Source organism: Amblyomma mixtum, chromosome 10 (assembly GCF_055824585.1).
Source record: "Amblyomma mixtum isolate Tamu chromosome 10, ASM5582458v1, whole genome shotgun sequence".
In the NCBI taxonomy this organism is placed as follows: domain Eukaryota; kingdom Metazoa; phylum Arthropoda; class Arachnida; order Ixodida; family Ixodidae; genus Amblyomma; species Amblyomma mixtum.
The window spans coordinates 176,682,366-176,695,897 of NC_143021.1; the positions used below are offsets into that span (position 1 = coordinate 176,682,366).

Below are 13,532 nucleotides of genomic sequence, written 5' to 3' on the forward strand. Positions count from 1 at the left end.
GAAAGGAGTAAAAAGGGTGTAAGCTGTCATCTGGCGCACTCCCTTGCGTAGGAGGACAGCGTACTCCCTTTTTTACTCCCTTGTGGGCATATTTGTTTGGTCTCAAAAGCAGAAAAAAATAACTACATATAGAGTGCAAGTGAAATGATGCATGATTCAAGCTGCTATTATTGTCTTACCTGTACGTCACTCCAGCAGTGATTGAAAAGTGGATTTAGTATTTATTTGTTCATTTTACCCTCAGGGTCATGGTCCATTAGAGAGGGGAGGGGGAAAAACAAGCAAAAGAGGCAAATGATGCAAAAAATTGAACTTGAATGTGCACTTCTTTGGTCCTGACGCGTCAGTCCATGCATGCGCCCTTTTTGTGCTCATCGTATTCCCCGCTTCCTTTCAGATCTTCTATTTCTGCTTCAACATGCTCAAGCACCTCGACACGGAAGAGTTCTCCGTGCTCTCACTGTAAGTGCCCAGCAGGGTGCCAAGGCTGTCCTGCCCCCTGTTCATGTGTGACTCTGCACCCATGCTCATCCTGCCTGTGTGAATTCCGCAGGAAAATGCAAAGGGAGAGGAGGAACACATCGGACAGCAACCTGGAAGGCATCCTGTTGGGTGAGCACTCACAACCAGTTAAAGCAGTCATGGCCCTTAATGCTCATGTGCTCATTTTTTGTTTGTGGCTTGGTTTAGGTTTATAGGGGCTTACTGTCCCAGAGCGACTCAGGTTACGAGAGATGCGGTAGTGAAGGACTCCAGATAATTTCATTAAAGAACCCCAGGTGGTCGAAATTTCCGGAGCCCTTCACTACAGCGTCCCTCATAGCCTTAGTCGCTTTGGGACGTTAAACCCCAATAAACCAAACCAAACCGACCGCCTGGGGTTCTTTATGCACTGACATCAAATAGTACATGGGCCTCTAGAATTTCGCCTCCATTGAAATGCGACCGCCGCGGCTGGGATTGAACCCGTGTCTTTCGAGTCAGCAGCCGAGCACCATGACCACTCATCCACCGTGGTGCCTCTCTCTGTTTATGGCATACTGTGTGTTGAGAGAAGGTAATGTCTTCATTTTTCACCACTAAAGGCTTGTTACCTGCTGCTGTGGTTCAGTGGTTGTGGTGCTTGGCTACTGAGCCAGAGGACGCGGGATCAATCCCAGCCGGGGCAGCTGTGTTGCAATGCACGCGAAATGCAAAATGGTGCCTGTGTGCTGTGCAACGTCAGTGCATGCTAAAGATCTCTAGTATTTCAGAGCCCTTCACTGCGGCGTCCTGCATAGCCCATAGCATACCTTACAAATGCAATGGGCTATTTTTATGAGAAATGTTGATTAGATTGGGCGCTTCCTTTGGACATACTATTCACTGTGAAATTGGATTGTTTTGGCTGCTTCCAGCTCTTTTACCTGGAAAAAGAAGGGAGAGAGGGAAAAGGAAAATCAAATTCTCTGTTGACGGGTTGTGGAAAAGGGCAGCGCATTGGATTTGAGCAGCCATTTGGTTGCACCTTGGGACTGTCGGCCAGTGTTTCTTCTTGTGGACAGGAATGGAGATGCCTTTTTGGATGTTGGCTTGCTCGATAAAGGATGCTTTAGGCTTGCTTTTGATGCCATTTGACCTTGGGCAATCAGCATTCCTTGCAATGTGGCTTTTACTGGAGCCATTACTCTGGGACAAGCATTTTCAAGGTTACAACTTTCAGTGTTCAGCCAGTGGCTGGTGCTGCATTAGGGGACATGGTAAAAGAACTCTCAAAGTAGACACTTCTTCTCTTTTAATGCTAACTTTACATTACCTAATTGTCAAGCTCACAGATGGCTCGGAAAACTTATGAGTCTACCGCACATTAGGTTTTGTTTGATCTAGAGGCAAACAGCAGCCTTTTGATGTGCCACAAATGCCTCTACTTTGGCTTCATCAACAGAGCAAACAACATCTCTATCATAGCTTTCCTCTTGCAGCAAAACTTTACAGGGCATGTGTGCTCGGGAAAAGTATCATTGTGATTCTGCGCTGTGACCCATTCGCCGTGTGTAAAGATAACAGTGGATGGAGCACACTCACCTTTTAATCATGAACCTGGCTTCATTAATATGGCTTCATTACTTTGGGTCCTAGTGTAGTGCAGTGGTCTTGGTGCAAATTTATTGAAGATGCCCTGCCCATGCCCATTTCTTCTTCTTGAGTTCAGCTAGGGTATCACTAACTCATGTTTGTTCCCCGACCCAACTGACTTTCTTCCTATCTTCTAACATTACCACCATCATTTTCCTTTTCATAGCTCACTGCGCTGTCCTCAGCTTAACTATGAGGCGAACACTAGGCATTTCAGGTGGCTGGCTTGCACGGCGGTGCTGAAACTTTATTTTTGTGTGCCGGCATCCCCTAAAGTTTTGCAACGAAGCGTGCTTGCAATCACTTTGCTGCATGGTGGTGATACTCCGAGGCAGATGCTGCATATTACAGAGGTGAACGTAACTGCCCAAAAACAGGATGGTTGGAAAATGCAGTTGCTGGAAAATGTTTTGTTGTTGTTGTGCAGAGGAGGAGATGCGTGGCAGCAACACGAGCCTCAACAGCAGCTGCAGCAGCTCGACGAGTGGCTGGAGCCAGGATGCACCACCCATGTACTTCCCAGTACCACCAGACTCCGGGGACGAGAGCGTGCTTAGCAACGGGCAAGTCGAGACCCGCTCTTTGGTTGCTCAGTGGCTGGGGTGTTTTGCTTTGGAGTGTTATTGCAACCGTGCAAAACGATGAGGGACGAAAAGAGGACAGAACAGGACAAAATGCAGATGTCTCTCTCTTTGTCCATCATCGTTTTGCGCGGTTGCAATACGCACTCCATTGTCAACCACCAACTAGCCTGCCTCCACCTGTTACATGTGTTTGGCTTTGCAGTGCCCTTGACGGTCGTGAGATAGCTAATGCTGTTCTTGTGAACTCTATACTGGTTCGTGCGTTCCGATTTCCATACCTTGGGTAGCGTTATTTTTTTTTCCACAAAATTGAGTCAGTAATCTCGCTGCGAGAAAAGTATGCATATTTAATCAATGTTTAATTGGACGCAGCACAAATGAATGTTGCAACATTGATACAAAGTTCCTGGGCTTTGTTTTTGACAAGACCGGCGTTGTTTTGTTTGGGGCAAAAAGTGGGAACATAGTCATACTGATGTGCATCACTTGAAATACAGGTTTCTAGCTCTATTTGGGTCAGAGGTCAAATGGCCCTTTTGCCAAGTGTTCAACCCCTGGAAAAGCTGAGCACCAGACCGGGGAATGTTAGAAGCCATTAGGCAACTGGTTGACCTCTTTTAGTATTGGAGTTCGAAACCAGCAGCTCCCACTTACACGAGGTGGACATTTTACTGCTAGGCAATCGCAGTGTTCCGAACTTTCACTGTGGCTTGATTTTGCTGTAATAGCCGATTGTCTTGCTGGCTTCTTCCATGTAATATTTTTAACGAAGTGTTATTTTTCACATTCTTGCTGTGCCTTTCAAGTAAGCTAGGAACTGAGGGCACTTAAGCATTGGAAAGTCTTTCAAATGTATAAAGGCGCCACAGCTTTGTGGACGCATAGTAGCACCTAGAAACAAGTAGAGGCACTTGATCTGACGGTGCTGCGGATGCAACATCAAAATGCTTAAGGGATCGCAGTGAATGCAACTTTGGGGTGGCATCAGGGGCTAAATTTTGTGATGGTTCTCTTCCCAAATCATTGTTTTGCCCTGCTGCCATTGGTAGTTGAGACTTGGGCCATTGTGACTGTCATCTTAGCAAGCCGTGTTTCAATGGACAAGGTCTGTTGGCTCTGGTGTTGCTGCTAGGCCTAAATAATACCGTATTTACTCGCATAATAGGCGCACCCCGAACTTGGCACTGTGATCAATACTGTATTTACACAATTGCAAGCCGACGCCTCGCCCCCCACCCCCCAATCTTTATTTTAACAAAGTTTTTGCTGAACTGACTACTAGTCCTCACTAGTGCTGCTGCCGTCGCAGCTGCTGCGGACCCACAGCACGTACAACGACATCGCGTAGAACAGCTGCACATAGTTTTCAGGGATGCTCACTTTGAACGTCTGTTTGGAAAGCTTCATCTCCAAATGTTCCCTACTTAGGCCCGCGAAAACCTCGGCGCTTGGAGTCGCGTATGAAAATTTAGGCACGGCGCAGTGGCAACTGCCGCACTTCTCGGCCACGTCGAATTTCCGACCTGCCGCACGCTTGCCGTGTTCGAGAGCAAACTCCCGGCCGTGTAGCTATTAAGGTGCTTGCCTGTCGAGCTAAAACAGCAACGCTCGGCGGCAAAGCCACATCCACGACGAACTAACGCGCTACTGCAGATCCCGGCACTTGACAGCCACAAAAAAACTTGAGCTGGTGATGCTGATGGCGATATGGATAGCGAAAGCTAGCGGCGGAGGAAAACGATGATGATGATGAGCTTGGCCTCGGGCGCCCTCCGTTGGCAGCGTCTGGAAGCTCCTGTGCGCGTGTGTGGCCTCAGCGAGCCCGTTGCGCGCAGCCGGAGCTGATCGCAGAGACCACGGCTCGTGCATTTCGAAGGCTATTCCCACATGGGTCGTGGAAAGTTTTGGTGCGGCCCTTACTCGGATCTTTTTTTTTTTAATATGTTCTTCGGGAAAACGGGGTGCGGCCCGTACACGATTGTGTTTATGCAGTATGTTCAATTTTGCAAGTCGAAAAATTTCAGAAAATTTTACCCCGCGTAATAGGCGCACCCCGAACTTTGATACGGATTTTCTGGGAAAAAAGTGCACCTATTACGCGAGTAAATACTGTATGATGAATTAACGTTCACAGCTGTCTCCCTCGGGAACCAGTGTGTTCAAGGCTGGAAGCTGTGTGACACAGCCCTGTCTCTTTGGTTTTGCTGCCACTTGCCCGTCTTTTGCTCTGCGCAGGAATTACGTGTTTCCCTGCAGAAATGGGGCCCTCACGCCGCCCACGATGACCAACAGCAGCGAGAGTGCGGCCAGCACAATAACCAACGGGCAGGGCTCCATGCCGCCCAGCAGCCCCATGGCGGTGCCAGCATCACTGCGTCACCGGTCGGAGAGCTCGTCGTCCGTCAGCGCTGGAAGGTTGGCCGTTGAATGTGACTCCTCTGCCTGTGTAGCGAGGGGCAAATGCGACAGAAATTGAGTGGCGAGATACGGTTGGGACAATGTAGCACTGCCCCGCCGCGGTGGCTCAGTGGTTATGGCGCTCTGCTGCTGACTCGAAAGACGCAGGTTTGATCCCGGCCGCGGCGGCCGAATTTCAATGGAGGCGAAATTCTAGAGGCCCGTGTACTGTGCGATGCCAGTGCACGCTAAAGAACCCCAGGTGGTCGAAATTTCCGGAGCCCTTCACTACGGTGTCCCTCACAGCCTTAATTGCTTTGGGACATTAAACCCCAATAAACCAAACTATACCTAACAATGTAGCACCAAGAAAGCAGCGGTGCTGGAGTTGCATGTCACGAGCAGTCACTTTTGTGACACCCTTGTCACATTCAATCATGGTGCACCACATCTGACGCAGTCGCCTCATTCCACTTGTGGTGGCACGCCGAGGATGGTGGGGGTGTTTTGATTTACGTCAGTGTCCTGAGTGAATGCGTGACATGACACAGATGTTGGCAGGAATTGTCCTTGGCCCACAAATTCGCTTCTCCGCATTCAGCTGCGCTGCTGCGTGGGAATTTGTGTACTGAGAGGGATGTCGTAGAAGTCATCGCTCTGGGCCCCAGTTATGAGCTGCGTAAATTTTATCCTCGTGCTCTTGAACGGCGAAAGGTCACCATTCCTGAAGTGGCGGTATCCCAGAGTACAACTTGCAAGGCTTGCCAACTTTCTTAATGTCGGTTTGCATTATCTCAGGTTTGTCACGTCAAGCTTGCGCTGTTTTTGTTGTTTTGTGGGTAACGACTTTACTGAGCCTGGGTAGGGGTTCTTAATATGTTGGCCTAGAGCTGTAGCCAATGGGGCCGTGCTGTGCACTTTTACGGATGTCAGTTTAAATTTCAGTTATGATGTGCACACTTCTGTGTGGGACGAAATACACAAGGGTGCCCCAAGGTGTGAGTTTCATACCCATTGAGGAAGGCAGAGTATTAGGCTAAACAAAATTTATGCATAGGTCGTCTGGTTTCCGTGTTTCAGAAATGCTGTTTATTGCGAACTTTTGTTGAGGAGTGGTAAAATGTAATAACAAGAAACACTTGTTTAGTGTGTTGAGGTAGTTGCTGAGTACATTTAAAAGTGAACTGCCTCCAGGTTCTTTTCTTTCATGAGTGCCGAGAACTAAAATGAAAAGCTGCAAGTTTATGACTGAGGAATTGCACCAACCGAAGATTCTTAGGAAAAAACTCATGATAGAAAGTTGTCGATACACACTTCCAAACTGTTCTACCAAAAGAAGCAGGTTCTATCCCGGCCACAGTGGCCGAATTTTGATGGAGGCGAAATTCTAGAGGCCTGTGTACTGTGCGATGTCAGTGCACGTTAAAGATCCCCAGGTGGTCGAAATTTCCGGAGCCCTCCACTACGGCGTCCCTCATAGCCTGAGTCGCTTTGGGACATTAAACCCCATAAACTAAACTAAACTAACTAAATTAGTAAAGCTCTCATCCTGTGAATTGATGTGGAAGCGTCGCTTTCGCATCCAGTGCTTGGAGTGCTTGGACCTCAGCCAGCTTGACTCTTGGTTGTAAATGGTCATGGTGGCACCACTTTGCACACTTGCCTTGGCCAGCAGAGTCACTGTTAACCTGCTGGGAACACTTCGGATTCGGGTGGCCTTTTAAGTATTAGGCCTTCGTCGCTGCCCACCTGAACTGTGACTGAAGCAGTTTGCTTTTTGTCCGCTCCCTCCCTTCCCCTGCCTGGTCGCCAGTTGGCAGATCATCAACGGAACGGGGTCTGTGCGCAGCTCAGCCTCTGCCCGGGACTCTCCCACAGCTTGGGAACTGAACCGGAATTCCTCAAGCAGCCGGAGCAGCCTGTGAGAAAGCGCAACTCCTCCTCCTCTCGTTCCTTCCGGCTGGCTGTCTCTCTCCGCCCGCCGTTCTCTTTGCCTTGCACCTACCTGCGGTCCCTCCCTACCATTCCTTTGATTACTATTATTATTTTAATTACTCTCTCAACTGTAACTACTTGTTGCCTTTCGGTTCTTGCCTTGTTTTGTTTGCACCATGCAGTTCTTTCTTTCGAAAGCTTTGCTCTTGCCTCATCGCACTCGCTTGCACCTTCCATCCTTTGGGATGTTGTTCCGCTCGTTGCTGTCGTACTTCGGAGTAGCTGGTTTGGATCGTTCTTGCCTATTTGTTTTTTTTTTTCGTTACCCTCTGTAGTTGGCTGTCCTCCGATGCTTGCGTGCTTCCCCACTTGCACCCTGTGGGCTACTCCTGCGGGCCGACTGTACTCGCCGCATGCTTTAGAACGAATGCTTACGTGCATTTCGGTTGTTCCGGCTCTCCTCCTACTGTCTGTCCGTTCCGGCTCCAGGAGCGGTTAATTTATTTGTACATACTGCGGCCCTGTGAGGGGCTGTTGCAGCGGTGGGGATATGAAATACGCAGGCTTTAAGAGCAACTTGCAGTGTATGTGAAAAAAAAAAAAAAAGTTCACAATGCAGAATACACAGTCTACAGTTATCATCACATTTCAGAAACCGTCCCAAAATTGCTGAAATGAAAGAGAACAAATTCAACCAGGCTAAGACTTTCAGCGGCTTTATTGAAATGTCTTGCGCGCGTAACTAGAAGAAGTACAGAAAAACTTTGTTGATATGTTCGCAAGTGATACGATTTCCCAGTTTGCATGCCCAAAATCGCAGGCAGTAAAAATGTCCCAGTGAGTTGCGCTACTTTTGTTCCAATTATTACATTTCCGGATATTCCAACTGCTACGTTCGGAATTTCGACAAATTCTGGTCATATAATACATTTAGCGCCCGAACGCTCATGTGCGAACATTCTAGTGGGCCGAACGGAAGGGTGAAATGCAGCGTCAAGTCTCCCGTCGTGGTTTCTGTGCAACGCATAGGGACAGAGGAGAGCAGCATTCAACAACAAAAAAAAAAATTGGTTGAGCTAAGCTTTGTGGCGTAGTGCATTAATCAGCATGAGCTGATTGGGCACAGTTGCCCAAGAGGTTACAGTGGCTTACACACTAGCAATCCAGCTCTGGGGAACGCAGCATGTAAAGCAAGAACGCTGTGATAGTCGTCTGCCAGGGTGGCTTACCTGCAGTGCACTAATTCAAGGAGGCAAAGGCTTTAAAAAAAAAAAAATTCATCGTGGAAGAGCGCCTAGCTACTCTCTCCATAGCCATCAGCAGATCGAATTTGTTGTGAAGTGAGCTGAATTCTGGAAGCACTAGAAAAAGGAGCTGCTCATGTCTTGCACCAAGAAAGCCTAATCGACAATTTTGTGAAGTGAAAATGTCAGTTCAGAACTGCACCTTATTTCAACAGTTACTTTATTTAAAATTAAGCAGTCGGAATCGCACGTTTTCCTGGGTAATGCGTTTCTTTTTCCTGTGTTTTTGAAGCATGCATCAACGCAGTTTTACTGTATTTAGTCAGTGGTGGCACCTTGTTGATGGGTTTGAAGAATTGACATAGTTGCTCTTTGCTGTTTTCCAACTCGTGCTTCAGTTTCATGCTTGCCGCATTGCTTGTATGCTCCTGCTGCACCTGTATACTTGACCATCCTTTATTCCTTTTTGCTGTCGCCTTGTGACGATGCAGATGTGTCGGTCATTGCACTACGAAGGCTTTTCTGTGTCCTCCTCTGTATCATTTTCTAGCTCTTGCCTCCGCCATGTAGCAAGCATGTTTGTAGTATATTTCCTAATGCATTGTGGGTGCCTCTCGCGTAACACTTCTCGTGGAGTCTATCCGAAAGTATTTCTACATTTCCACTGCATTTGTATGTTTTAAAAGCCTTGCGTCTAGAGGAGGCATTGGAAGTGTTTGCTTGCAAGTCTCCCTGAGCTGGCCGTGACCTGTCTGGGCCAACAGGGATGTTTTATCCAAGGCAGTCTCAGTGGACAGGCTTTGTCGAATTTTTCGAAACATTGATGCTGAGAAGCATGACATGGAAACAGTTGATCGTCGCAGCTTCGCGGTTTATTTTGTCAGCTGTGTCTGGCTGCGGAGTTTGAGGAAAAACTGAACTTAACATCTTTTTCATGGACCAATGTGCTACACTTGTCCTTTCCCGGCCATTACAATAGCGCTTTTTGACTTCCCGCATTACAAATGTGTGGCCTTTTTTATGGTAGGGCTTGGAAAAACATTGTTCAGATAGATGTGCTGCGAAACTTTACAGCCTGTCTTTTAGCCCCAAGTAGGTACGAGCATTGGCTAGCTGAATGCATTCTGGAGGTCCAGCACAAAGATTGTTACACCTTATCTCACTTGTGTACATTAATAGCGGCTGACACACTTGTACTGACCTGGGGCCTGAACTATGCGAAGTACTGATTTACTACTGTACTGCATCCGGCAGTACAGTTAATGAGCATGTAAACTTTAGCTTGACTCAAATGTTAGGATCAGAGGCGAACAAACTTTGAGTTTCAGGTGGCAATTAGCATTTGAAATTTAATCCTTCAATGCTGGCTTGCTTGCCCTTACTGTCTGGCACGCTGGCAAGTGACCAAACTGTGGTTGCACGCCTGATCTGGAATATCTGTGCGAGCTCATCAGAAGAGACGGCGTGCTAGAAACTCTCCCGCGTGTCTCCTTTCCTTCCTTCCAGGAACAGTCGCCATTTGGACACTCCAGTGGACCTTCCGGACCGGACACTGCCGCGCAGCAAGTTCCTGCAGCGTCGCCGCGACCGATTGCAGGAGGTGCGCCGCATAGTGAGCAACATCTACCTGAGCATCGTGGCAGACAGGCTCGCCACGCCCCGAGTGGACGGAATCAGCCGAGTCCTACAGAGCTTCTACTCCTAGGGTCACCTTGCGGGGCACCAGCTAACCGGTGCCTAGTGTTGTACGAAGATGTGCTTCAGAGCACAGAATGCGGAACTTAGTTTGGACTTTAGACTCTTGTGGAAGTTTGGACTTGTAGACTCTTGAGGAAGGCACAATGAGCCAAAAGTGCCGCGAGTGAGGAGTGCGCATGCCACAACTGCAACGTTTCGTCATGGTTCGCGAAAACAGCTGCCTCTCTTGTTGCAACCCGGCCTCATTGTGAGGTGAGCGTTTTTTCGGATGAAAACCAGTGAAAAGCCTTCGAATGAAGGTGTGCTGTGGAGTGCGGAGCAGAGCTTGGTGTGGAACGCAGCATGGAACATAGTGTAATACATGGTGTAACACATGGTGTAACACATGGTGTAACACACGATGTAACAAACGTGGAAATGCAATACGTGGGTGGGGCTTTCTAGCAAATTGTGGAACACCTGGCAAGCTGAATGAAAGCGGGCTAAGTCGGTGAATGCACAGACCACCTCGGTAGAAAAAGTGGCCCAGAGATGTGGTTGAAAACTGAGATTTAGAAGTGCAGAGGATTGTTGGTATGTGGTTAGTTAGTTTGGTATAGCTTGTTAATAGAACAGAAATGCTGCTCCAAGAAACTGCGCTTGCATGTGCATCTAGGTCCGTTCGGCACCTTTTTTTTTTGTTCTTTCAGTGTTGCTTCTTAGTGGAACTTGGTGTTCTTTGGCTAGGCCCTGTTTTGTGCTGGCTATTTGCATTGTCAAAAGGGACGTTTGTGTTCAAGATCCAAGAGAGCTTTTGTACATTTGGGCTTGGATGCCAAAGAAATGCTCTGGGTGAACATTAGGGATTGACATTCCTTCACCTTTTTATTCTGTTTGGCTAACTAGGGAAAGGTGTGATTCACACTCCCTTGGGAATCCACATGGCTTTGAAAGTTCACATTTTCTTTTGGTATGTGTAGCCTCGAAATTCCTGCGTCCACATTTCTAGCCTTGTTTTGCATGCTTGAGGTGTCCCTAGTTTGTTGCATGCTTACTGACACCGGTTGTGGTGTGTGGTTCGGTTGTCTGCCAGAACATTACGCATTACCTCAAATGGGGTCCTACTTTTCCACTGCTTGTGATATGCTGCCAGCATGGACTGGCCATGTGGGGTCGACAGTTTTGAAGTCTGAACAAATTTATGCATGCAGCTGTGTATATTGTGCCGGAGGATTTCTGAATATTGTATGTATGTACAAATCATGTTTGTAGCTTTTATGGCACTCAATAGTTGGACTGCCTTTTTTTTTGGCTGCTACTGTGTGTGGCCATCAGATGAGCGGAAGATGGGACGAGTCGATTAGCGAGGCTCTTTGGTGCATCGATGAGCATTGACCGGTGTCGCATCCTCAGCATGATGGTCCAGGCTATTTTGCGCAGTAAGCATAAGCAGATGCAGTTGCTGCTTGTTCTTGTTTGTTACAGAGACTGTTGATGAGTGCCAAAAGATCTTGTGTAGTGACTTCTGAGCGGTTTAGCCTTGAGCGCACTCCGTGGATTTCCTGATGGGGAAAGCTTTAGTTGCTTGTATTCTACCGGGTCAACTTTTCGACCATGTTCCACCTGCCCTCCTCGTGCAGTGATTTCATGTTAAAGGGCAAAGTTGCAAGCAATTGTGGAAGAGAACATTCACAAGCATTCTTAAACTTTCCTTTCTTGGAGCCTTCCTGGAATCATGTTTTAACAAGTGAAGCGTATGGACAGGTAAAAGAACAGGGCTGTTTAACTGCAAACAGCAAAATAAGAACTCAATTGTCGAAGAGGGGTTGGTTTGTTTTTGTGAAGTGTTTTGACAACTCATTGTATGTGAAAATGAATTGTGCCACAAATCCATCATCAAGAGTTCCTTATTTCGCTGTTTGCATCATTAGAGGTGTCCTGTTCGTGTCTGGCTTGTTGGCGATACACATCACTTGTCACCATGCTGCCTTGAGATACATTTAAAGGCCTGTCCACGGAGGGCCTCTTGCATACACACAGTGCCAGATCGTTGTGGCCAACATTATTTGTACCGTGTGCGTGTTTCTCATGCTGCCATCATGGTGCAGTTTTCTAGTGCTTCTGTAACCATCATTTCATTACTTGCATTGCACACTTCTGCACACTGCCATTTTGGTGTTGTGGATAGTCTGACCACACAGTCATCTGTCTAGTACTACCAGAGTTGATTGCCAGCTGTGCTGTTTGTCATGCCGGTCACTTGAAGAATGTGTCGAGCCCTTGCGCTGTGCTCCAGTGCCAACCAGGTTTGGTCAACTAGTATGTGCTCAAAGGGTGTCGTATGTGCCTAGCCCATCTTGACCTGTACTGTGGGCATCTCATTTAACCGTGCTTCGGAGATGATTTTTTGTTTCGTTGGCAAGCATCTTTCAGGACACCATGCATTGACCAAAAACTCCATCTGTGAATATTCAGTTTCCGTTGTATAACCACGCGTGCAAATGACTTTCTTACCAGCATGTTTGTCGGCCGACTTGTCATTCTTGCAAAATGGAGAGATCCATGTCAGCCGTTTTTGTTTTTTTTTTAACATATACGAATGTTTGTATAATAAAGGTGCCTGAGCTCTAGCTCATTTTCCTAAAGAAAAGACACCAGTGTGCCTGCTTGCCTGCCTGCCTTGTTGTTTCTGGGCAGGTTTTACAGGCAAACAAACTCTTGTTAACAAAATTCAACAGGTTGCCGACTCCATCGGGAATTCTGCCGAGTACCGAATGAGATCCACAGTAAAATCGCCAGATGTAAGCAAGACGCAGCAATAAAATTTAGGAAAACAAACCTCCCATGTGCTTGCGAAATCACAACCGTGGCCCCATCATCTGCGCTCGTAAGAATGTGCGCTCGCCCTACCAAAGGAATGCTGGGTCAAGGCACCTTAGGTGAAGCTAGAGTTTCGGTACGAAGTTACGGTGCTTCGATGGTGATGTAGCATCTCCACGCAACACAAGCCACCGTATTGCGCAGGGTTCATGTATTTCGTCCATTTTGACCTGACTACATCCAAGATGAAGTGTATGGGAGATTTGCAGGCCGAAACACCTTATGTTTTGGGATGAACTCACACATTCGATGTACAGTACATCGCATGACGTTTTCAACACTAGTTGGCTGGGTAGTCGTTGAGGTATGTACATTTCGATAGCGCACTTGAAGGGGCTCTCAATGTTGCGTTGTGCCGAGGATATTAAAGGACGTTGCTTCACTAATATCCTCCAGCAAGAATTTTTTTAATGCGTTTTGTGGAAGCCGAGTTATCAGTAGTTAAAATATGAATTCCTGGGTTTTCGCGCCTTTTCCTCTCCTCTAGTCGCCTTTGCACGCCGAAATGTCGGCGCTTCCCCACCGACCCCATTCACTCGGCCCCTCCGCCGGCTGCTGACGTGCGCGGGAGTTCCCCGGGTTACAGTTCCCGGGTGGTGGAGCTTCCGGCCGCGGCCATGGCAGCTGTGGTAGCCGCGTGACGACAAAGGGTTGGGCACGGCGAACTAACTCTCCGCTGCTGAAGTAACGAGCGTTGCAT

General features: G+C 47.7%; 1 protein-coding gene across 2 annotated transcripts in view; it reads left to right on the forward strand.

The window, feature by feature from the left end:
* Window positions 1-12,604, forward strand: part of LOC149327835 (phosphatidylinositol-3,5-bisphosphate 3-phosphatase MTMR14-like) — a 35,008-nt gene extending 22,404 nt beyond the window's left edge. The window contains exons 15-20 of one of the 2 annotated variants that reach the window (XM_089562801.1): window positions 398-462; window positions 554-612; window positions 2,543-2,678; window positions 4,935-5,114; window positions 6,910-7,017; window positions 9,782-12,604. In XM_089562801.1, the coding sequence (XP_089418927.1) occupies window positions 398-462; window positions 554-612; window positions 2,543-2,678; window positions 4,935-5,114; window positions 6,910-7,017; window positions 9,782-9,980 (747 nt within the window). In that variant the 3' untranslated portion in view covers window positions 9,981-12,604. The remainder of the gene's footprint in view (window positions 1-397; window positions 463-553; window positions 613-2,542; window positions 2,679-4,934; window positions 5,115-6,909; window positions 7,018-9,781) is intronic. The other variant, XM_089562802.1, reaches the window with a different exon arrangement.
* Window positions 12,605-13,532: the final 928 nt, after the last annotated feature.